General features: G+C 54.3%; 7 protein-coding genes across 7 annotated transcripts; 1 reads left to right on the top strand and 6 right to left on the bottom strand.

Moving 5' to 3' along the window:
* Positions 1–264: 264 nt before the first annotated feature.
* On the top strand, positions 265–2,567 carry CCOS01_02930 (uncharacterized protein; the record flags this gene model as incomplete). The annotated part of the gene is made up of 5 exons (XM_060451117.1): positions 265–461; positions 665–1,264; positions 1,323–1,574; positions 1,639–2,167; positions 2,235–2,567. The coding sequence occupies 5 exons, from the start codon at positions 265–267 to the stop codon at positions 2,565–2,567; spliced, it is 1,911 nt and encodes a 636-aa protein (XP_060317382.1).
* Positions 2,568–4,626: 2,059 nt separating this feature from the next.
* On the bottom strand, positions 4,627–5,409 carry CCOS01_02929 (uncharacterized protein; the record flags this gene model as incomplete). The annotated part of the gene is made up of 1 exon (XM_060451116.1): positions 4,627–5,409. One exon carries the CDS (start codon positions 5,407–5,409, stop codon positions 4,627–4,629), a length of 783 nt encoding a protein of 260 aa, XP_060317381.1.
* Positions 5,410–7,334: 1,925 nt separating this feature from the next.
* CCOS01_02928 (uncharacterized protein) lies at positions 7,335–7,547 on the bottom strand (the record flags this gene model as incomplete). The annotated part of the gene is made up of 1 exon (XM_060451115.1): positions 7,335–7,547. One exon carries the CDS (start codon positions 7,545–7,547, stop codon positions 7,335–7,337), a length of 213 nt encoding a protein of 70 aa, XP_060317380.1.
* A 184-nt stretch (positions 7,548–7,731) lies between these two features.
* CCOS01_02927 (uncharacterized protein) lies at positions 7,732–9,902 on the bottom strand (the record flags this gene model as incomplete). The annotated part of the gene is made up of 3 exons (XM_060451114.1): positions 7,732–8,216; positions 8,331–8,540; positions 8,648–9,902. Coding segments are annotated over 3 exons (1,950 nt in total), but the record flags the coding sequence as incomplete, so codon positions are not given.
* A 638-nt stretch (positions 9,903–10,540) lies between these two features.
* CCOS01_02926 (uncharacterized protein) lies at positions 10,541–11,296 on the bottom strand (the record flags this gene model as incomplete). The annotated part of the gene is made up of 1 exon (XM_060451113.1): positions 10,541–11,296. The coding sequence occupies one exon, from the start codon at positions 11,294–11,296 to the stop codon at positions 10,541–10,543; it is 756 nt and encodes a 251-aa protein (XP_060317378.1).
* Positions 11,297–12,900: 1,604 nt separating this feature from the next.
* Positions 12,901–13,680, bottom strand: CCOS01_02925 (hpt domain-containing protein; the record flags this gene model as incomplete). The annotated part of the gene is made up of 3 exons (XM_060451112.1): positions 12,901–13,171; positions 13,394–13,566; positions 13,660–13,680. 3 exons carry the CDS (start codon positions 13,678–13,680, stop codon positions 12,901–12,903), a joined length of 465 nt encoding a protein of 154 aa, XP_060317377.1.
* A 7,532-nt stretch (positions 13,681–21,212) lies between these two features.
* CCOS01_02924 (uncharacterized protein) lies at positions 21,213–22,376 on the bottom strand (the record flags this gene model as incomplete). The annotated part of the gene is made up of 1 exon (XM_060451111.1): positions 21,213–22,376. The coding sequence occupies one exon, from the start codon at positions 22,374–22,376 to the stop codon at positions 21,213–21,215; it is 1,164 nt and encodes a 387-aa protein (XP_060317376.1).
* Between the last annotated feature and the right edge of the window lie 1,358 nt (positions 22,377–23,734).

Below are 23,734 nucleotides of genomic sequence, written 5' to 3'. Positions count from 1 at the left end.
CATTCCACAACCCCCACGATCATGTTCCTGTAACCTCGCTTTGCTGTCCTGAAGAGACGATCAACGCCTGACTCTCGTCTTTTGCGCACGATTCCCGACGACTTTACCATTGCTCTCGTTGATCGACTTTTCTGCTGGTCCGTCTCTCCCCCCTGCCGTAGGTCGCCAGCGAGGGCTTGTCCCGTTCGCTTTGTTTCCTTCGCCATCGGGACTGCGTCCGCATAGTATGGGTATGAGCGCATATCCCAGCCGGATATTGCCACCATGAGCTTCAACCTCCCTCTTCGCCCGAGCTCCAGCAGCATACGGAACCAGGCAAGCCGAAGCACCTACTTTAACAACTACACGCCTAGTTCCTCTACCGAAGCCATCAACGGTCCCCTCAGGGAACCTGCCAGGGAGCTCTTTGGCACCACCGATCGGCTGATTGTCGGCGTCGATTTCGGAACTACATTCTCAGGGTGAGTCGCATCCATCCCTATGCAGCCTCACTTTACTTTTCGAGCATCTCAAGTGTGACCCTTGGCCTGCCTGAGCCAACGCCAACTGTTGCACTCATTCTTGAACCCCTCACTCCTTTGATGCTCCATGCGCACCTGTCAAAGCATTGACGGTGTTGCCCGAGCCCTGTCCACATGGGATGACATGCTGACACTCACCGTAGCGTCGCTGCTGTTTACACTTCAACGCCAGACGATGTCGAAATCATCAAGACATGGCCGGGCGGGAACGGCATCACCTCCGACAAGGTGCCTACCGAGATCAGCTATGACGTTTCTGCGAATGCTGCCGCTGGCACCGATCCCACAGTGAAATGGGGATTCCAATTCAAGCCCGAGGAGGCACGTCTTCGTTGCATCAAGCTGTTCCTTGATCGCTCGCAAAAGCTACCCTTCTATGTCAGCCCGCTCGACACAGCGGCCCAACTGAAGCGCTACAACAAGAATGTTCTGGACGCTGTAAGCGACTATCTCACACAGGTGTATAAGCACACCATGGACACCCTCACTCGAAGATACGGCGAGTCTTTTATGCAGTCTACCAAAGTCGACTTTGTCTTGACCTGTCCCGCCGTGTGGTCCGATGCAGCGAAGAATACGACACTTCAGGCGGCTGAACGAGCTGGCATGGGGCTGAAATCAGAAATCCAGATGATCAGCGAGCCCGAAGCCGCGGCGGTGTACACATTAAAAGCCATCCAGCCCAACCATCTCAACGCTGGTGATAACTTTATCGTGTGTGATGCAGGTGGTGGAACTGTCGAGTAAGTTCAAGACGTAATCAGCGGTCGATCTCGGGAGCACGGCTAATGGTCGATCTAGTCTGATTGCGTACAAAATCATATCATTAAAACCGTTAAAGGTAGAAGAATCCGCCGTCGGTACCGGTGGTCTTTGCGGCAGCGCGTTCCTCAACTACAGATTTGAAGAACACGTCCGGCACAAACTGGGCCACAGCCGTTTCGACGAAATGAAGGTCAAGAAGAACAAAACATGGCAAATGGGCCTGAGGTATTTCGAGGAGTTTGTTAAACGCAACTTCAACGAGGACGAGCACCAGGAGGTGAACGTGCCGTAGGTCTATTCCTTGAAAGCTGAAAGTCGAGACATTGTGAGGAAATTTTCTAACTCGGTACAGATTCCCAGGCTTGCCTGACGACGAAGAGGCTGGTTTGGACTGTGGCTTCATGGTCATGTCGGCTGATGAAATAAAAGAAATATTTGCCCCTGTCGTGAAAGAAGTTTGCGACCTAGTCCAGGGCCAGGTCACTGGCATTCGTTCCAAGGGTGGTGTTGTGTCAGGCATCGTGCTGGTTGGTGGATTCGGGCAGAGCGACTACCTATACAGAAAGCTCAAGACACACTTCACAAGTGCCGCACCGCCTCCGTACACCGAAAGGCCAACGCATGGCAGCGTCACTGCACTACAGGAAACGAGCTCGATCGAGGTCATGCAGCCAGTGTACGCCTGGACGGCCGTCGTGCGAGGAGCGGTGCTGCGAGGACTCGAGGGCAACATGGTGATTTCGCGCAAGGCGCGGTACCACTACGGCACATCGTACGCAACCGTGTATGACGAGGAGAAACACTCGGTCAGTGAGCGATACTGGTCGCCGCTGTGGGAACGGTGGATGGTGTCGGACCGTATGCAGTGGCACATTGCAAAGGTAAGTTTGAACTGCCGTCCTTTACTTGGCTTCAGGAGACGAATACTGACGCGACCTTTTCAAACAGGGAGAGGCAATATCCCCGTTATCACCAATCGCATTCCATTATACCCGAAACTTCAGACCTGGGCAGTCGCTGCTGGTGACGGACGACCTGATTGCGTGCGAGGCAGACGAGCCGCCTGCCGCCTATACCCGTGATCTAATCCATGTGTGCACGTTGACGACCGACCTCAATGCCGTGCCCAGGAGCCTATTCACACGATTGACGACAACGCGTGGCGTGGAGTTCGACAACCTTGACTTTACACTCGAAATGATCGTCGACAGCGCCGGTCTAGGATTTGAGCTGAAGGTGGACGGTGTTAGGTACGGACGTGTCGATGCCGAGTTCCATTGAGCAATGGACGAACCATGGAGAGGTATCCGTGGACGGCGACGAAAGGACGGAGCGTGAACAGAGGGAAACCCAGGCAAAAGGCAGAGGCGAGGGTTCTCAAATAGGAATCTTGGGCCATAAAGTGAGTACGGGAGGGCAACCCATGCTTGTGGTCCTCCTCGGTATCTCGTCATATATACACACATAGTTCACGAGGATTCAGTCCCGAGAACACAACTCACTTTTTGTATCCCGCCAAGCAAGACAATACTTGTGCCACAGGGTTGACGCGTCTGATGAGTGCATAATGAGGCAGGGTGTCTGTCAAGGTGTGGGTGACAAGCGTTCCCGATTGGGGGTTGGATTTATAACAAAGTTGCGACGTTGATACAACTCGGTCTGGAGCGAGGCGATGTTCAAGTGAGGCGTACCGCGGTTCGCCCCGCATATTCAGGTGGGAGTTCCAACTCAACGGTTGTCTCGAACACCAAGCACTTTCAACTTTCTTCTTTTACATGTAAAAGACTACATTTCCGGCCCATCCATCCGATACAACACGAGAATATGTGACCCTGCCAAGCGAGATCCCTCACTGACTACGTCTGCTTCTTTTACGAACGAACGTACGAACGAAAATGACGGGGACGCGGGCACATCCCTCGTCCCAAGAATAATCGCCGTACGAGCCGAAGTGAGGCTGTGCAACGGTGCGTCTAAGTGGTTCAAAAAAACACGTCTCCGAGACTTTTCCAATTACCTACCTATGGTACCTTGGGTTGTTTTTTTTTTTGCCACGCCACACAGCCCTGCTTTCAAAAGTGACTGATGGCGAAAACGACGAATGCCTTGGAAATTTCATTTGGCGCAAAGAAGGTTGGTTCACGCAGCTCGCTATTGGCTCAACGGCGTCGAATTGGGTAAAAATCGTGAGGCGGAGGGCTGGCTGGCTGGAGTGGTTGCCTCGTGTCCTCGGCGATTTTTTGGATTCCTGATATAAGACGGGATGTGGGAGGCCCGCTAAATTACAGAACTGTAAGGTTTAGATCATTCATTCTCTCATCACCCATACAAATCCTGGAAATGGGCAGAGATTTCATTCATTCTGAATCTGAAAGCGACGGCGAGCAATGTAAGCCAAGTGCAGATTATGTAACATCTCGTACCTAATTTCGTTTTGTAGTTCGTCCGCTCTTACTGCCGCCGCTCCATGTTGCTGACTGCCTCGGAGTGGGGGAGCGTTCTGTTCCTTCCCTATTCGAAACGAAAAGCATGAAACGAAACCTAGAAGAGCAGCCCCTGCAGTCAAGTTGGGTGAGAAGTAGGAGTGTCCTCGACGATGACCCATCAGTCTTACGGGACGTAGCTGCCTGAAGCAAGAGTCATAAGACACTCGCGTCCGCTTGACAACTTATGATCGGATAACCTCTTCCTTTGCACAGCTGCAAAAGCATCGTAAGGCCATGCAAGACCAGAAAGAAGCCAATCTCGGCAGAAACCCTCACATACAATCCTCAAGGGAACAGTCTACGTCGAGCCACCAGAGGCCCGCGAGACACTAAAAGAGGGGACGATGCTCCCAGGATACCGAAAGACACTGACCCTATCCGCCTTGGTCTGCCACCCACTTGGGCCGCCATCTTGTTCACCAGCTCGAGCCGGTGACCAGGTGACCTTAGAGTCTGCCTCGCACCCGCAACTGGCCCTCAGCCTCGCACATGTCCTCGGACTCGCGTGTACAAGACTGAAGGGGTGCCCTCGGGGTAGTATAGCCCCATCTGCGGGTTCCTGCAGTACACAGCCTCCAGCAAGATATGAACAACCTTTGTGTAGAGTTCCCGACTAACCCGATCTTAGGAAACCTTACAAATAGATGAGAAAATCAGATGAACGGTCGTAACCGTACCCGTTGGCGGCAGAGGCTAATCGGAAAATCTGCCGTTTTCCCCGGCCCATGATCGACACCTTCGCCTCGGCCCGCTCCGGTATCAAAGCGCCAGCTACCCACATCTCCGGAATCCCTTGAGTCTTTGTAGTGACGACACTACATCAACAATAATACCATGACTGTGCTTGGTCGTCATCAGCGATGCCTCCCCTGGTTCCGCCTTCTTCTTCCATTTCCTGCAATAAGAACCTCTGCCTCTTCTCTGGGCGGCCTCCAACCCGATGGATACACATTCTGAGTACGAGGGCCTTCGCTGGCATTGATGGCTTGTTGGAAGCTCTGAGGAGGGATCATGTTATAACGATTCAAGTGTACGAGAAGGCTGAAGTCGGGTCGTCTTTGTTCGAATCGATATGCATCATGAAGCATATGGTGGGCGATGTGTCTCATCCTCTGGCTCCAGTTCTCGCCAGGATCAGGACAACGTTGACCAACTTTGAAGTCGAAGTCGTCACAAAACCAGCATACGCATGCCGCAGGATACGCACCTTTTAGGTGGATGTTCTCGGTGTGCCTGATCCACGAGTCGACATCATCGAGTCTGAACTGCTCTCGGCAACCAGTCCAGGGTCGAAACTCGCAGTAGAGCATGTTATTGCTGGGCGGAAGAGCAATCTGCTGCTGCACGATGCCCTGGTGAAAGGTGCTCATTGCGGAGTACTGTGACGGAGCTGGCGTATCGGAGTAGGCCTGAGGCATCCTGAACTCGTCGTATGGCATCAGACCACCCGCCGAATGAGTGTAGTGACTCTGATTGCCATGACTGCTCCCAGATACCTGTGGGGCTGACGAGGAGCTCGCATAGGAAGACAAGCTAGGAGTATATCGAGGAGTGTTGTTCCAAGAACCAGGCTGGGAGTACCCAGACCACGAGGACGAGTAGTATGGGTCATCAGGCCCCTGACCGTTGGACGGCATATTGTGCAAAGGTTACCGGTACCAAACAAGAAGTGCGGAGCACCTGCAACAAGACTTTGGGGAACGAATAGCTATTCGGACGACAGGACAGGGTGAAAGCAAGTCGCAAATGGGAATCCGCAGTTTGTTTCCAGCAGATGCGAGAATCGCGGAGCAAGATCGAGATGTCGAAGCTGAAAAGCGATATACACCGCAGAGGGATGGAAAGCTGACAGGCGACTTGGGTAGGTGGAGACGGTGTACTGCTAACAGCAGACGCAGAATGAGCGGGCGGTTGGTGGTCGCAGATGACTCTGCAGGTCAGTGACCTGCACTTCGATCTTTCGAGGAAAGACCGTACTACCCAACGACGACGAGAATGCAAACGTGGAAAAGTACAGTGTCCGCGCAAGGATGGACGGATACTTCAGGCGGGGAAGGTAGGTATACTAAAGCTGTGAGCGGTGGGATGGAAAGAGTTCACCTTCTTTGCTTTACTTCTAACGCATTGGGGACGCGTCAGATATTATACGATCAGAGTGTTCTTACATATACACAGTTGCTCGGGTATGGCACTTTCTCGACCGCACTCCATGCGAACCATGGCCGGCGGCGGCACGAGCCCACACACGTCCGAGACGGATAGATACAGCTCTCCACACCAATGCCAGTATCAACCCGTCCAATCGATCCCCTTTCGGCCAGAAAGAAGCATGTCAGCAAATGTCCTAAGTGGCATTGAGGCAGACATCCTTCCCTCGCGAGGAGGTTCGTCCTGAAAGGAGTCTGTTTCCAATGTCGTGTTCCGCCGCGCAGAAGATCGACGATCGTTTCAACGGAAGCGTCGAACCGGAGGTGGTGTCCGATCATATGCGCCTGTGGCAGCTCCAGCTCCGTAGGGCTATCATCATTGAGTGCAATGACCCTTGGGCTTGCAGCGCAATGTCGTACGGGACCGATTTACGTCGTTCCCGTCTACAGCTCAAATATCTGGTCTCTATGTTTCTCTTCTACATGGATACAATGGCGATAGCCACCCACTATGAGCTGTCCACGTGTACGCCCGCGGCATTAGAGACGAGAGGGGAGCGGGGGGCGCCTTCGCAGCAGACAAGGTTGCCAGAGCAAGCGAGTGCTGTACAGCGTGCTGCACAGCGTGCTGCAGTAACACGGCGGAATTGCCGGGAGTAGCCTGTGTTGCGAGCGAGTCCTGTACCTCAACAGGAGCTCCAGCAAATTATTCAAAGAAAAAAAGGGGGAACATTGATTTTCTTTGCAGAAACAGCAACGCCGAAGCAACATTCCTCGAATTGCAAAGAAGCCTGTTGCGTCAAGAGATGTGCCCCGAATACACTCATTTCCGCGGGGCGGCATCGACATGGAGTCAACTTGCCATTGGGGGCTAAATCTCGATAATGCAGTGAGTGCGGCACGACACATGGAAAGCATGGCGAGGATTTGCCATACAGCACGAGTGCGTCAACTGTCGAACCGTGCTGGAGGAAGAGCGGGGAATCCACTTGACCCGGAGAGAATCTTGCCCCAATAGCTCGCAGAGCCTCAATCCTTCCACTCTACCCATTTGAACTTGGTGTCTCTCTCCTCGGGAGGATCAGGTTAAGTCCGCAGGTTGATGGGATGAATTCCGTATCCGTAGGAGAGAGAGGGGGGGGGAAAGAAGGGAAGAGGCAGAGACGGAACCCCGCTCTTCTCACCCACCCCGGCCGACCACGCTGCAGGACGCTCGCCAGACTCCAGAGGGCTGCATATCTTGGGAAGTAAGTGGACATGGGGTATTGCAGTGAACACGATCTTTCGATTGGCCGACGTCACGACTTTCACGGCGTCGCCGAGTTCAACGTTGAATCCTCTTCGTTCGGTAGTTCTTGATGCAAGCAAGCAAGCTACTGCTGTAAAGCTTTGATGACGTTCATGATGGAACCTACTTACACAGTGTCGTAGCAAGGCTCGGTTGAGACCTCCCGTCCGCGCCGCGCGGGAAGGAGGATGGGGAAGGGTTCGTTCGTCTCTCCGCTTTGGTTTGTCGTCTGCAGGCTCATCATGTGGACGGGCCGCCGGCGATGGCTGACGAGAGTGGGATAAGCATTGATAAGTGATGCTGCGAAAAGAGGTAATGTGCAAATCTGACTTGCGTCCATGGTTTGATAGGGGTTCTGCGTCCTCAAGAACGGTATATCATGGGTAGGTATGAGGCACATGTGATATTTGAGATGCTCAGACAGGGTGCCAGGACCACGAGGCGCAAGGCAACCGTCTATGTTCGACGACAGTTTGGAAAAGAAAAAGTGAAAAGAATGGTAGTTTGAGCACCAGAACTGCGTCTTATTCGGGACTACATAGCACCCTAGCCTTGGCAATGACATTCTGATACTGCATGTGGCCCCCGTTCTCGTCCCCGCGCTTAATGATGCCGGGGAACGTGACGCACGCGATATCGCGCTGCGACAGCGCCTCCTCATCCTCACCGCCGATATCCTCCATGGTGGCGGCGTCGAACCTCGTCTGCTGATGCGGGACAATGTCGGGCATGTGGACCCGGAAGACAGCCTTTTGCACGGCGAGCTGCCGCGCGAGGTCCGCGGCGCTGCTGACTAGGGCGCGGAGACCGGCGTCGCGGGGGTTCGTGGTCTCTCCCGTGGCTGGTGGGGCCGGGACTGCGTCCGTGACAGCGTCGAGGATGCGGTTTACGCGGGCGATGACGCGGTCCGTTGCTGCCAACGTCTCGGCTTGCATTTTGGAGTCCGCTTCACGCTGGAGGAGGGCGAGTGTTGTGGAGCGCCAGTTGTTGATTGCTTCTGGCGAGTCGACTGTTATGTGGTGTTAGTAGCTAGCCGATTTTTTTTCGTTTGCCCTCTTGAGCTTCCAGAAATAAGGGGGTTAGGGGTAGGGGAGAAGGAGAAAGGATAAGGAGTATCACTCACCATAGCCTGAGAGGGTCTGCTCCACGGCCTTGAGCTGCTCGGCCTGCTCCTTGGGGAGGCCGAAGAAGTACGAGTTGAAGATTGTCTCGACGAGCACGCGCGAGACGACTGACTGCAGCATGTGAACCTTTGCCGAGGGCTCGAGGTCGGCGTACATGGGTACCAGCTGGCCGAGCTCCTCGAGCACGTCGTCGCTTGCTGCAGCAAAGTCTGTCATGTTTGTTAGTCTTCATTATACTCTCTTATCTTCTCTGAGGTGTATTCCGGAGTTTCGCCTGGGGGTATTCTCGCGGACGGATATAAGAAGAGAAACGTACCCAACTTTGCCCTCCGAAAGTTGACAATAACCCAATTCTGCAACCCGTTACTCAACCTCGCCATGCCATCGCAAAACACCTCATCAGAAGTCTGCCCGCTCGTCCGCGTGCTCGTGCTCACAAACTCCTTGAGCCCGCGCACCTGCACCCGCAGCTCGCCCACCTCGCGCCGCAGGGCGTCGCGGTCGGCGTCCCGGGCCTCGGACTCTTGCCTGAGGAGCCGCAGGTCGGCGTCGGCGCGGAGGAACTGCTGGTTGACGTCGCTGTGCTTCGCCTGCCAGAAGACAGCCGTCTCGCTCTCGTTTTGCGAGAGCTTGTCCAGCTCCTTGGTGAACTCGCGTTCCATGATTTCGAGCTCGCGTTCCAGGTGCGCTATGCGCGCGTCCTTATCTTTGATCTGGGCCGAGGAGGAGATGCCCCCGTGGCCGTGGCTGGTGGTGCCTGCGGTGCCAGCAGCGTTGCTGTTGTTGCTGTTGTTGCCCCCGCCGGAGGCTTCCTTGTGTCTTGAGTCCTTGTCCTTAGCATCTTTGCTGCTGCTCGAAGCCGTGGCCGCTGTGACACCGTCCTCAGGGTTCGGGCTCGCGGAGGAGGAGTTCGCGGGGCCGTGGTGAGCGCGGGGAGGCGGGGCGATGATGTTCGCGGTGCTGGTGCGCGGGTTCGAGGTGTGCAGGACGTGGTGGGCGTTTGACGACCCGCCTCCGCCGTGCTGGGACGACGAGGTTGGCGGCTTGGCCGAGGACGACGAGGGTCCGCCGGCAGCGTTACTATTCGAGGCGCTGCTGCTTCCGCCACCGCTGGTGTGTTCCTTGTTGTTGCTACTGCTGCTGCCGCCTGGGATGAAGGAGCGGCGCTTCTCCGCCGGTGTCGTGGACATCCGGCCGAGCTTTTTATCTTTCGTCATGGAGACGGCGGGGGAGGAGCATGCGACTGGCTTGGTACTGCATGATGGGGAGGTAAGACGATGAGTTTTGGGGCGTGGCGGGTTTTCGCTTATTCTTCTAACCCGCTCGCGATGAAGGGGAGGTCTGACGGGCCCTTTCGAATTCTTTTGGCCTGGCCCTCCTTCTCCTCCCCTTGGTTTTTCGGCCAACGCTGACCTTTCTCCTCGTTGATGACAGGTCTTGAGTGTGCGTACGCAGCTTCGGAAGGGGGGGTGGACTGGCGAGAGAAGTACGGAGTGGCGTTCGCTGGCTGCCTGGTTCTTGGCCTCTAGGCGAGGGGCAAACACACGAGCGCAAAGCGAAGCTTCTGGAGAGCTATTTGATCGGATATCGTCAAACAGAGGTACGTTGAGGCAAGGAACGGCAAGACGAGGCAATTAAGGTAGCCTTCCCGTGGAAGCTGGGTTTGGGACGTCGTCGCAAGTCGGTCCTTCTAGGATGTTAGGTCGACATTGGGGGCCGGCGAGGGTCCCTCCTGTCATTGGAAGGGGGGGGGGAGTCCCATAGTTCCCCGCCGGAGCGGTATTTTTAGCGGCCCGGCGCTTGTGGCCGCTCGGGGCTGAACCGTGGGGGCTGTGCGGTGCGGTGCGGTCGGCTGCCAGGGAGCCCTGGGGTTGGATGTGCGCGTTTATACAGGAACATAGGCTTTGTACTGAAGGGTTAGGTTATGTGAACCTTTGGGTCACATTTCCCTATACCTTACGAGTTGTTTCCACCATGTAACCCTTTCCTATCTGTCTATGCTGCCAAATTCCGTGTTCAATGGTCTCCGGCGATGGATCACTTGCTCCTAGCGATACCTTTCACAGTGTTGTCTTGAGACTGTCACAAACACCGGCAAGTATCAAGGCTCTGAATGCTCCGAGTAGGGACATCCAAAGCTCCCCAGGGATCATTGAGGCTCGCGAGCTTCTTAACAAGTCGTGTAATAGACCCGGGCTGCTGGATCAGACTAAAAGTCGATCTCGGCCTCTACCTCGTATGCTTCGTCATCCGTCCCCTCAATCTTCTTGGCCCCCATGCGACAGATGGCAATCTTTTCCAGGGGCACATCCTCCATCCAGACGTAGTCATCATATCGGTCAAGTATATCCCTCGCGTCGATGGTCAGTTTCGGACCCTTCTTACTCCAGCCGCCCTTGACATAGATCGTGTTAACGATGGTGGCGTGCAACAATAAGCCCCGGGCATCCTTCTCCATAACTCCGGCCTCTTCGAACGTAGCTCTGATTCTTTCGCAGAATGTCTGGAAAACACCTTCGCCATGTGCAGGCGGCGCGTACAGGACCGATGCCTTGCTGGGATCCGCTCGAGGGCCCGACTTCATGCAGTGTAAGCCGCGAAGCGTGATTCGGAGCGGCGAGTCGGTTCCGGGGGTGCCAGTAGACGACTGCGCTTTGCCAGCCGACGGGGTCTCGGAGGACAGAGGCGCGATGCCGGCCAAGATCTCCCGCAGTTTCAGGTTGTTGAGGACCTCGGTTGCTTTGTTGATGCCCTCGTCCTTGGCCAGACTCATGATACCAAGAGTGAGGTGCAGAGTGCCGAGCGGCCGCACGGCGTCTGTAGGAATTGCGAAGCTGTCTGGGCTGGTGACATCTGACTTGAAGGAGGCCAGGCTCTTTGACAGCTGGGGTCTCGAGGCTGAGGTGACCAAAGGTATGCACAGAAAGTGTGTAGGCGAAGGCCTGGCGTTTGGGCGAGGGGGCATGGTGGGTGGTTCGGAAAGGGGGGCAAGTCGATGAAGTGTTGGTGCTCCGCTGCGCTTGGTCCAGTGGGATCTTCCAGATCCGGCACGCTTCGTCACCTAGAAGAAAGAGATAGTCTGGTAGTGAATATTGTACCTAGGAAGCCTGCGGGTGTTCTGATGGCCGGCGAAATCTGCGAACCACGTTAGAGCTTGGTTCCTGGACGGTTCCGCGAACGGAGTCAACGAGCAGTCGAACAGCGTGGTCCTGTCGGGCCGGCCCGAAGACTGGTGTAACGAGAAAGCCCTCTTAAAAACCCATTGCTCGCGTGGCAAGAAAGATAATCAGATCCATCGTCGATTTGACCTCCGATGGTGGTGAGAAGGGCTTGAGAATGGAAAGGCTTGGAGCGCAGCGCATGGGAGGCATTTCCAGCAGATCCCGCACCGCCACAGGGCTCACGGGCTCAGGATGCTCCCCAGTGCCATAAGAAGAACATGCAGACATACCAGGTTTGAGCTATGGCGTCAGTTTGTCGATCTCTGAGCCTGGGCTTCGTCACTCCTCACAATGATGTCAGTCGGTCAAGGCTGAAAGGCAAGTGGGTGACATAATCGCATGCCGCTCTATAGGTAGGTATCCTACCGGCCTCTTTCCCTACTGTTGCTATGCGTATTCTTTCTTTAAAGAGTACCCTTTGATAAGCACATGTATAAACTGGAAGTAATAGTAGAAATAATAGAGATGAATAGAATCAGAAGGTTATGATCAATAAGTAGGCAAGTCAGTATTACAATCTTTCGTTGCCCAGCGTCCAATTTTGTCACCTACTAGAAAGGGTACGCTCGGATAGAATTTTGATGGGTTCCCCGCTGCCCGCACCGGGGATGGAATCCTGCTTGTCAGCCCGTCTGCCAGCCCCGGAGCTTGAACCACCACCACGAGGACTGGGTGGAAGTGCTACAGATATGACGCCGTCCATCCGGCAATGCGCGTGTAAGTTTTGTTCCAGTTGAAGGAAGGGAAATCGTAGTTAAGGAATTAAAAGATTTAATGCACAGAGCGGCTTTTATCGCCGTTACTCGCGTGGGATCAGCAGCTCTGTACCGCCAAGAGTATCGGCTCTTTACAAACGAACGCAGGTAATGCTATTGTCCGTCTATCCAGTGAAGGTGGTAAAGACTGTGAGAGCATGCTGTTGATTTAGGACTATGGCAGGCGTAAATGGGGGGGCCCATGGCACGAGCCTTCAGAACCTTTGTTTCGTCTCAGTTGGTAGACTGCCTCGGCCATCCAGCTATTCAACTTGGCTTTCCCCTTTGCAAACAAAAAAGGGTCTCCCATGCAAAGCCAATCCAGTTCACCATGCCAAAATGCCAATTTTTCTTCGTGAATCAAATTCGTAAGCGTAGAGAAGGGGGTATGAGGAGAAATGGGTTCGTAAGCAAAGTGTCAAAGGGCCAAGGTACTGGGAGAGCCGCGCAGCCCTCGAGGTGTGTAGAACATCCTCCGTCGTGGCCCATATCCTTCTTGTCGTCACAGCCATCGTTTCTAATGCTGGGCGACAGAACGGTTGGTGCTAAGACACGGAGCGGCGGTGTTGACCAGAAGTCGTCGATGGCGGCTTTTAGTCTTCTTCTTCTTCTTCTTCGGTGCCGAAGAACTTCTTCAAAAGCTTCTCGGCGTCCTCGTACTCCGTCTTGAGGTCCTTGAGCGTCTTCTCAATTCGCTCCAAGCACAGCTTCTCGTCCGTCTCAGGGGTTCCATCCTCGTTCTCCTTCTTGCCGTAACGTTGAATCTTTTCGCAGCTGTCTCTAACCTTGACGAGTCCCAACGTGGCTGAAGAGCCTTTGAGGAAGTGGCCGAGCGATGACAGCTTCTCGAGATCCTTCTCCTCTCTACAAGGTTGAGTAAGAAATCAAAAGTCAGCAGTGTCCACAGCCAGTGCAATCGAAACGTGCACCAGGCCACCAGAAAATGAGTTTCTATCTGCTACGGAGGATACTCCAGGGGTGAAGGGGGAAGAGGGCTGGAGAGGAGAGCGAAGAGGGGCGCCAGCAAGGCAGAGTGGGGGTAATGATGATGATGATGATGATGGTGCTGATGATGATGCGACTCACAAGGCCTCGTCCATCTGCTCAAAGGTCTCTTCTGCTTGCTCGAAGAAGCCAAAAACGATTGACTGGCTGAAGTCGCGATCATTTTCATCCTCATCCATCTCCAGGATCTGACCGAAGGTGACTGAGTCAATCGCATCGCCAAAGTCGGGGGTACTGAGGGGACCATCGTCGCTCTGTATGCAAAACACCCCACGTTAGCCCAGCCCTTGTGGCCCAAAACACATCACCACAAAAGCGTCACACGGGAGTAAAACTTAATCACATACCTTGTCTTCTGGAGCAGGCATTTTGGCGGTTGAGTATGCGGTTTGTTAGAGTTGTTGTGTGTCTATGTAGCGTAAGTGGGCGTGAAGGCAGGGCGGATAAAGGCGTGGTTTGAAATGGTATTGGCTAAGGGCGCTCGAGATGAGAGGACGGTGTGTGATTGGCGACAGCAAGTAGGCACAGGAAGAGAGGAGAGAGGCTACCGAAGCGAAGATTTTGGTTAGAAAGACAACGAGCCAACGCAAGACAGCAAAGCAGATGTTCAGTCAGGTGGTGGTGGATCCCACGATGTATGATGGAGTGTGTGTGGACTGTGGAACAAAGGTTTCGGCTTCTTTGCGACCGGTTCTTGGGGATAGGTAGGCTGGTGGGATCTGGATTGCCCTGTGTAAGGATGAGGAGAGTGGCCAAGGTGCCAGGCCGTACCGTTGCCGCCGTTGGTGCTTCCGCCGCCAGCGCCAGCAGTGCGGTGCTGCAGGTGTGATGATGGTGAAGGGGAGATATACCGCAACCGCAGGGAGCATGCAGCTCAGGGTGGATATTCGGGATATGTGAGGTAGGAAGGGGTTGGTGTTCGTGGGCAGCAGAACCGGACACACACAAGACAAATAACTTACAAAGAGGTAGAGATATGGAGACTGCGGACTCAGGTCTGAGAGGACGACGAAGTGTTTTCCGAACTAAGGTAGAATGAGAAAGGGTAAGCTATCGGGTCCGATTATGGTCGGGCGCGCATATAATAAGACGTCGGGAAGAGCTGGTTGGTGGTGTAAAAGAGGCAGGCAGCGAAGCAGGTAGGGCTTCCGAGGTGTCTAATAATTTTTCGGCGGGGGATGCAGTAAGTGGATGTGGGTAGGTGGGCTTTTTTTTTTTGGAGGGGAAGACCGCGCGTGGTGGGGTTGCGGTGCGGTGCTGGTGACTTGCTACAAAGTACCCGGCTCCAAGTACCTCGACCTTCAAGGTAAACTAGGTAGGTACCTTGCCTTAGGTAAGGCAAGGTATGGAAAGGAGACGGATTGTACATACATACCAATGACAGGATCAAGCGCCGTAGAAGACAGTTGCTTTACGGCGAAGGATAAGGAGGAAAGTCAAGGACTGATTGGTTCGTCTCTTCTTTCTTACACCTGCGTGCAACAAGGTAGGGTGGAGAAAGAAGGAAGCCGAAGTGAAGTTGTGTCGGAGGTATTGAAAGTCGAAGCCGCGGGTTTGATGAGACAACGGATGATGAGGCCCGGTGAATGACAGGATGTCGCTAATTGAAGCCGGCGGCAATAGGTACACACCGGCAAGACTGAGGCTGCTCTGATGGGTAGGCTCGCGTGCCTTCTCGGCCGTCGGTAGGGACGACTCGAGGTGAACTGACCGAAGGTGAAGACGGACCGGTATAAGACCCGTTGAATGCTTGATAATTTACGAAGGATCAGAGATGAATAATAGGTGATCAGGCTTTACTTAGGGGAGGTAAGGTAAGGTAAGGTATGATGAGGTGAGGTGAGTTGTGGTAAAGTACAACTCAGGTACCTGGGCTTTAAAAGATGCGGCAAGGTAAGGTGAGGTGAGCTAAGCAAGGTAGTAAGGTAGTAAAGCAGGGCAAGACAGGGAAGGTGATGATGGCCTAAGGACGACGATTAAAAGCGGCAGGCGTGATGGCTGGGGGGCAGGCAGGGCGCGAACGACCAGGGCGGCAGGACCAAAAGAGAGAAAGAGAGAAGGAGCAGGAGGGGTGATGGTGGTGGTGGTGGTGGTGGTGGTGGAGGAGGTGGTCCCCTCTTGGTATCTCAAAGAGGGAAAGGGCGAATCTGGAACTGATCTCTAGTGCAATTTTGGTTGGGAAGATGGGGACTTTCACTTGGGGGGTCCCTTGGTGCGAACACTTTGCTAGAGTCGGGCCTTGACGACAGTGAACAGAACAGGACCGGAGAGCACTGTGTGAAAGGTATTGGAAGGCAAAATAAAGAAGTTTGGGTACGGATGAGCAGGCCTGAGAGCCTTGAACCAGTGAAGCGAATGCCACTGCTGCCCTCCACTGGAATCTCTCGCGGGAGCTGTGCCTGTGGTGGAGTGCCACGCCCTAATGTACTTACTTGGCTGCGCGGTTCAGGATGCGAGCGGCTGCCGTCCGTTGTTATTGCCCAAGCACCACAAGCACCACAAGCAGCGCGGGAGGGTCGATGGAGGGGTGACGATGGAGGGGGAGGGGAGCCAAGAGCCAGGGTTTCCAGAAAAGACAGGGTCAAGCGAGAATACGGCGGCGGGATTGGGCCGCTCTTTCGTCTTTTCCTGCAGGGCCCTCGTCCGAGAATGCCACCTTATTGTTATGTGCGTCGGCGAATGTGTGTGAGGAGAGCGAGACTGTGAGAGGTTGCCGGACGGAGGCGGCGGCGGCGGCAGCGGTGACGGCGGCGGGGTGTAGCAGACTGGAACTTTTTGACTGTGACTGTTCGGACCGGTAACGAACAAGAAACAGGATGAAGGAAGGAAGTACCTATCTTATCCGTATGGTCAGAGGGGATGATGGCAGGATGGATGGAAGACGCGCCAGCTCGGAGATGGAGGGAGATATGCTGCCTGCCTTTGATATGAACAGTCGCAACGACCCGATGCACTGGGATGGCTTGGATTGGTTCTTACTGCGTACCTTGGATAGTTACCATGGATTGGATGTTCTTGTCAGTCAACGCAGCTGAGGTTTGGGGGGTACAAAGGAAGCAGAGGGGAAAAGAAGGAAATAAAACTGGAGGCTCGGGCAATGACAATCGGGAGACAGGCGGCTGGAATACCCACTAGACGCGGTCTAGACGTGTCTACCTGACCTCATACCTGACAATGGAACTAATTGAAGCGTCGCCGGAGTTGCATCATCAGAGCCAACCCGTCAATGTACCGTCAACGTACCTGGCCATACCTTACCTTAGGTACTTTGCACACCTTAGGTAAGTTAATGTACTTGACAGTGCTGACTAGCTCCAGACAATGAAAGACTCGACGTGGAAGCAACAAAAGTCAAGCAACTTCCGTTGCCCCCCTAGGTAGAAGCCTGAGGTGAAGTATCATGCAGGGCGGGTAGCTAAGGTTAGAACGCGGCACTTCCGCAGGGCGACCTGCTCCTGCCGGGAAGAACCTCCAAGCCAACGGGCATGCGGCAAGCATCCCCTTACGTATGGGGCGCTCTTTCCCCAAAGAACAAAGAGCACTCTGAGCATTGTCAGACTGAGGAAATCGCCAACTTCTCCATTAAACTTTGCTTGAGTCGTTCTTAAGCATTACACACTGAAAAGAGCTTCATTGCGTATCCAGTGCCGATCAGCTTCCCGTTGTAAGTTATTCTACGACGTTCATACCAACCCGTCTCGCGAAAAAGGCTTGCCATAGAACACATCTGATCAAGCTCGGTCCTCTATCAAAGACGACCACCTTTCCTTATTGTGATCATGGTTTGGAATATTCATTCTCTCGCAGGCCTTCCAGTCGATCTTCCTTGGAACCCCTGCTCTCTTACCATGACTCTTGTACTCCTCTTTGCGATCCTTGCCTCTAATTTGTTCCCACACGAGGGAATATCCTCCGTCTACACGCCACGAAACAGCCCTACTTCGGTTCCATGGATGTCAGACAACTGCAATATTCAGCCTTGAGCCACTGACTTCTAGTACACTCGACGCAATACTGCGCCATGGCCTAACGGACACGAGCAGCTCCCATCCCTTCCTTCGACATGCTTCTGGACCAAGAACCACCGGTCGTGGGTTGGGGATCTACCAATCGCTATGGTCACAGTACAAGACGCACGAAACCAACACGGATTACCCCTCCTGAAGTCGATTCCCTGCACACTACCGCCGCCGGTTGATATCTCACCTTGACGATGCAAGACTGTCGCCCTGCATTTGTCAGTTGATCACGGTCCTCTGATTCTCGTGGAGAAGCAGGGATCGGCACCTTCCGCTGGATTCATTCATTCGACACCCGCCATGCTGGACCTGCTTGCACGGTATTCCCTATTCTACAGCTTGGATTCTTGGGCGTGCTTCCATCCAAGAGTCGCTGACCTGGGCTGGAACTCTTTGGCCAAGACGTCTTCTGCGCTGCTCACATCTTTTTGCAGCTCTGCCATCACTTCTCTTCACTCCCACCAGCAACTTCCTTGTGACCGCATGCGCTATATGCCCGTCCCTACACTGCTCTTCTCCAGCAAACTAGACACAAGGCCATGCACCGTTCGACAACCCAAACCCTCGGCGGTGAGCCATCCGAACGCGCAGCCTTCTACTTCTGAGCGGACGATCCGGCTTGCCAATGGTCCACTGCGTACCTCTGGAGTCTGGGCTGACGAGGATCCAGTCACGTTTCCGCCGTGCGAAGTGAGCTGGTGTGACGATCCTTGGCTAATTTCCAGGTCCTACTATGCCGGCCGAGAAGGCCCCAAATCGTCCATGGTGTGGCAAATTCGATGATAACATACCTTCAACACCACTATCAGATTTCACGACGAAGACATTCACCGCTCCACACCGATGGGAGGACCCAAATAAGGCAGGAGGGTTGAAAGCATACGCTAGGTCAGCGGCCGAAAACGCTGATAGAAATGCTCGAGTAAAGAGGAGCGGCGAGAGGTGGGGAGAAGGTTGGAATGCAGGGTCCATACCCGTCCAACTACTTTGACGATCTGTACCTGATGCAAGTCTCGGAGCTATGCTGACAATCCAGTGAACACCACTCCCTCCAGCAAGGTGGCATGGAGCCCGGTGAGCAACGGTCCCACACCGCTGCAGAACCATCTCGGACACAGCCTGGTCGACAGAGGCTAGACTCTCTCGGCCGACAGTTGACACTCCACTTTGGCGTCCTTTTTCCCAGCGGCAGAAAAAGGATTTTCCTAATCTGTTTGGCCGGTTTAAAAGGTCCCGTCCACCACAGGTCTGTGTTACTGGGATCCATTCATGTGGTTGAATGGTAGGGTGGAGCATCTGCATATGCACTCAGGTCTGGGGGCTGGAGCTGGGTTTCTGCCAGACGTCATACCGCGCTTGAACGTCATCGGTGGGTTACACTGCAAAGCCTGCATGGACCAGGGTGCATTGAGTGGACGACGTTTCCGTTTTGGTCCGTTGCCCTCCGTTCAGGGTCTATGCCAACGACACGCGCTCTATCACCAGCCCAACGCCGACAACAAGTCGCTCCTCATGACCACCCCTTCGAAGCACTACAGCGGTGCAAACATTGGCATTTGCGCTGTAGTACAGATACAGCGTATTCACATACACTCTTTGTTGAAAATTTAAGCTTCGCGAGGTGCCAGGGCTGATTATACGGTTTTGAGGCTCTGCCAGAGACAGTAAAGAGTTGCAGGTGTCAGGAGACCTCGGGACTCCAGCAGTACGGAACCGTAACGCCAGTGAGATATCCCGTGTTTTACGGAAGATCCACTTTCCTCGACGGTCGGTACAATTGAGCGCAAATCGGCATACCACTTCATCTCCACGACCTCCGTTCACGCCCGTCTCCACCATTATAGGATCCAGCCTTTTTCGGAGCTCTTTTACTCAGAGACAGCTGCTGGCCAAGACATTTCACCCTCATTCCGCCTTCTAGACCCCTTGGACAATTGATTGCAGGAAGGAAGAGATCTTCAAGCCGCTATTACTCGGCTAGCCATCTGATCATTGGATCGGTTGAACTTTGATGTCAGGCATGCGCCAAGCAAGGGAAACCGGCAGGTCTCGAGGCGGGGGAGAGGGCCGAACTGACAAGAATCTCTGAGTCTCTGACTCCTCCCATCAAAACTTCGATCGTCGCGTAGGTGGAGGGAAGCCGACTATCGCACGACCAATTGTCAATATACGGTGACATATTTTACATCGTCAATCAAGTCACCTTGGAGCTAGCTACTGTATCTGTACTGAGGACTGTGGTGCTCATGGTCTCATACTCATAGCCGGTATATCCGCCTTCCCCGCTGCAAACTTGGTCACGGTCGGCAAGCTTGATCAACACTACAATGGTGACACCGCCTGCTAATAACCGATGATTGAATCTGTGGTGTACCGGCAGAATGATGAGCCAGTCCATACGACATTGGCAAGTTCATGTTGGAGTCTCTGCGAAGACGCATCAGACTCCAGCTCGGAGAGCAGCGTCTCTCATCAGACGCTTTGTGAAGATGAATGTCTAGAAAGGAACTCGTATTGGACATCACGCCAACGCGTTTGAGCAGCCAATGACTTTTGGCCTGTTAACTCTCCGTAATACAACCGGGAGTGAACTCCACAAGAATACCTGTCATTCACCTGGTTGGGATCTGAGACTTCTGCGCCATGTTTCTCACAGACAGACAGTCTTGAAAGAGAGTGATCATCATGACTATCTAGGTAGAGCCATGCGATCAATGGTCCAGGGGTACGGTTCACAACCACAGCTTGCGGTGTGTTGATTGCGAGAGCTCATAAACCCAGCTCAACCGCTTTCACACCGTCTCGCGCCTCAAGCCAATCTGCGAGAGACAACACGAGGTTCCCGCCAGCTGCTGCATGCAAGCGCGAGGTGATACTGCCAAAACCGGTTTTTTGGTCCTACTATGCGGCCAGTGGTCCTTCTCATGCCGGCTTGGCCGGCCGCCATTGTCCGCAGAGAGGGGCAGGCGTTCATTTGCGACGATAGTTCAGACGGATCGCTTTCACTCTTCGCGGTGGTCCATTCCAACCAGATGGGGCGCCGTTGTGCTGGTTTAGGCTTTTTCTCTAGTTTTTCTAGACGCCCACCCCTCCTTTGACTCAGAGCCAATGCTTTTGGTGTCAATGACAAGAGGTAGCGGAGCTCAGGTCAATATGGCCGGAACCGGGGGCGATAGCCCGGTCCCGCATCGGTGTACATGTCACGTGGTTTACGTGCTGCTTGAGGACGGCAAGCATCAGCCCGATCTACGGCTACCAGGAAAGAGAATCGTTAGTATTTATTAGGTATGGCACTCGCAGCAGTGTCGCTATTAAGATGAGGTAAGTGCTTCATATAACCATGGGAACCAGCATCCGAGGTTTATCTTGCAGTGTCGATCCCCCATGATTGGGAAGCTTCGCAACAATTCAATGCCGAAATACGAGGGCTGGGGATCAATAGGAAGTGAGCTGGACTATTTGACGGGTGACGGGCCTGTTCCGGGTACGAAAAGCACCTGTTGAGGCCGAGGCCTGGAGACTCGAGAGGAGCCGCTCCCCTCCTTGTAGCATATCGAAGTTTCTGAAGGATTTTGCAGGAAAGCAACGTGGGGCCATTCGGAGCAAGCAAATATACACTGCAGATTCTCGGCTGCCGGGGTTCTCAAATAGTCTAACGGTGAAGCTTCAGTCTTGCTGGGGCTGGTTGATGATATCCACTTCACCGTTCTCAAGCGGTCCGACGATGGGGTCCCATGAGGGTGCGGCGGTGTTGGTGGTTGTGCAATTTTTTTTTTTTTTTTCAATTTTTTTTTTCTTTTGCCCTTCTCCTCGCTCAATGGGGGGTGACAAAATAAGCCCTCCTCTTCTCCTTCTCGCTGAATCCTTCTTCTTCTACCTCTTCACAGCAAAACCTTGGTAGCCACACTGAGCAGCCACGCCGCGTCCTGCCAGCCACCCTCGTTTGCTTTTGGGGGCGGAATCCGCTCTTCCGGGGCGCCGATAACACTCTCGAAATGCCGGGCTGACCACGACCGGTGGAGCCCGTGCGCCCCATCCTCGTCAGCCTCGCCCTCGAACTCGTCCCCGTCGACATCGTCTTCGTCGTCAGACTCTTCCTCGTTCTCCTCGACGGCGAACAATGGCCATCCCAGGATGTTCCCGACCCAGGAGGCGCCTCCGGCCCTCTCGCCCTTGACCAGCCTCCTGACGGCGGCCTCGTCGTCCTGCGTGGTGTCAAAGTCGAATGACTCAAGCTGCTCGTCGAGATTGACAAAGTCCGGGCCGGGGATGTAGTCCTCGCCGTCGTGGTGGCGGGGGAAGTATCCCTCCTCGAGAGAGTGACGTTCGCGCTCCATTGGCGTCAACATCTGGCTCCGGGTGCCGCCGACTCTGCTAGCTGACCGACTTCCAGGACGACTAGGCCGGGCGGAATGGATGTAGGCCGCGCCCTCCAGGTCAGCGAGACTGCCGCGCCGGCTGCTGCGTCTGCTGGTGAGCTCCCGCTCCCGCGCCAGTTCCCTTTCGAATGCCTCCTCGTCGGCGTCCCGCATACCCGTCAGGCTCGTCGAGCTCTGTCTCGATACCAGCCACGCCTGGCCCTTTGATTCGCGGTTCTCGTTGCTGATGAGGGCGCCGGTGCGGAGCAGCCAATCGCTATCGTTCCGATCCCGGAATGAGAAATCATCTTTCCGGCGGCGTACCGTCGGCGAGGTGGTGCCCGAGACGGCCTTTCGGCTGCGAGATTTCCTATCGGAGGCGGACGAGGGCGTCAGGTGGGTGGCCGATTTGCTCTTTGGGAGGTCGGCGTGCGGCACGGAAGCGCGGCGGGCGTGGGAGTTTGAGCGGGCGGGCGAGCGGGTGAGCAGGCCGGGCGTCGTCGGGGCGGATTTGCCCTCGAGGTAGGAGGTGCTGTGGTGCGGCGAGGTGAGGTGGTCGGGCAGGGCGTCGTCGTCTTGGAGGGGCATGCGGGAGGTGAAGGGGGCGAGGGAGAGGTGGTTGAGGTTCGTGCTGGAGCGGTTCTTGCGACGCGCTTGGTTCGCGTATTGCTTATATGCCTCCTCCATTGCTACTTTTGCTTTTCCCCTGAGACTTGTATTATATGGTAGGTAAGTCTAGGCGGCGGCTAGGGGATAAGAACGATATTTGGTAAGCGAGGAAGCAAGGGTTAAGAATTATAATGAGTTTCGTTCGACAGGTGTAGATAGTTAGACTGGCAGGCATGCACGGGGAAGGGGGGTTGGAGGGCAAGCAGTTCGGGTGGTTTCGCTTCAGGTCTTTAAGAAGTAAAAGGGTTGGGGAAGAAAGCAACTGCAGCAAAAGCTTGTTGAGGAGGCGTCGGTAGGAGCAGGAGAAGAGGTTTTTGGCTGAGGCAGAGTACCTCAGCCAGTGACACGGACGGACGGGCAACAAGACTGGCAAGAAATTGGAGGTGGAATGCGCAAAACAAAAAAAAGCATATGCGCTAATGGCAAAATCCGGGGAGGCAGCATTCAGGAGGAGAGGGAAGTCCAGGAAAAGGATACCGAGGACAACCGTAACTGCGTGTGCACTGCAGTTCTGGATGTTGGCCGCCCCGGGATGACTGGATCTTGACCTGTGATTTGCTGATGCGGGTCTTGCGGGGACTAGGAATCGTGTGGTGATTGGGCGGAGTCCTCCGGGGAATGAACTTCTCATTGCATGATTACGTAGGTACCTCGGTACATGGGTTATGATCGGGTATTACTATGCGGCGGGTAGGTACCCGTACCCGGATCATGCAATCTTTCTCTCGTCCCGTCCACGGTTATCGGTTCAAGGGGGAACGTGAGGGATGGAACTCGAAAAGGTGCTGAAGCCTCTTCTAGGCCCCCCTTCTCACTGTGACGTTTCGGTAGGAAGGTGTGCTGAGATGGAGGTGGAATGAGCTGACTCTAGTACGAGGCTTGCAAGTTGCTTGCCTTCCTGGGTTGTTTCATGCAGAGAGGGCTTCGCCGTCGAGAGAGAGGCATGTGGGTGTTTTTTTCTCTTGCTCTGAGTTCCATGGCATGTTTTTCTATCTTATGTCATGTACCTATCCAATCTCAGTTTGTGAGGTTCATGCTTGTTTGGTTTGCATAAGTGACGGGACACTGAATGTTCGGAAATGGCCGTGGCGTGGGATTCCGTCTGATGATGAGCGTCCGTCTTGTTAGGAAGGTGAAATTGTGCTTTATACAGACATGAAGCTAAGGTCAAGTGGCTAAAGCACCTAGAGGTAGCTGAAGCTGTAGGCCATCGGTTATTCTCGCCCTCTGAGACCATTACACTAACACGACACAGCTTGAGGAGCAAAGGAAGGAGGTTGTGGCTTGCGCGGGCTTCCTCCTGGACTGTAGGTTGAATGACTGATGACTGAGGTGGGCCACAATGGGATGAGATGGATGGATGTAGGTGGCTTGCC

Source organism: Colletotrichum costaricense, assembly GCF_030867565.1.
Source record: "Colletotrichum costaricense strain IMI 309622 chromosome Unknown Scaffold_3.1, whole genome shotgun sequence".
Classification (NCBI taxonomy): Eukaryota; Fungi; Ascomycota; class Sordariomycetes; order Glomerellales; family Glomerellaceae; genus Colletotrichum; species Colletotrichum costaricense.
Note: the sequence above shows the minus strand (reverse complement) of the source record. Positions and strands in the feature narration are given on the sequence as shown.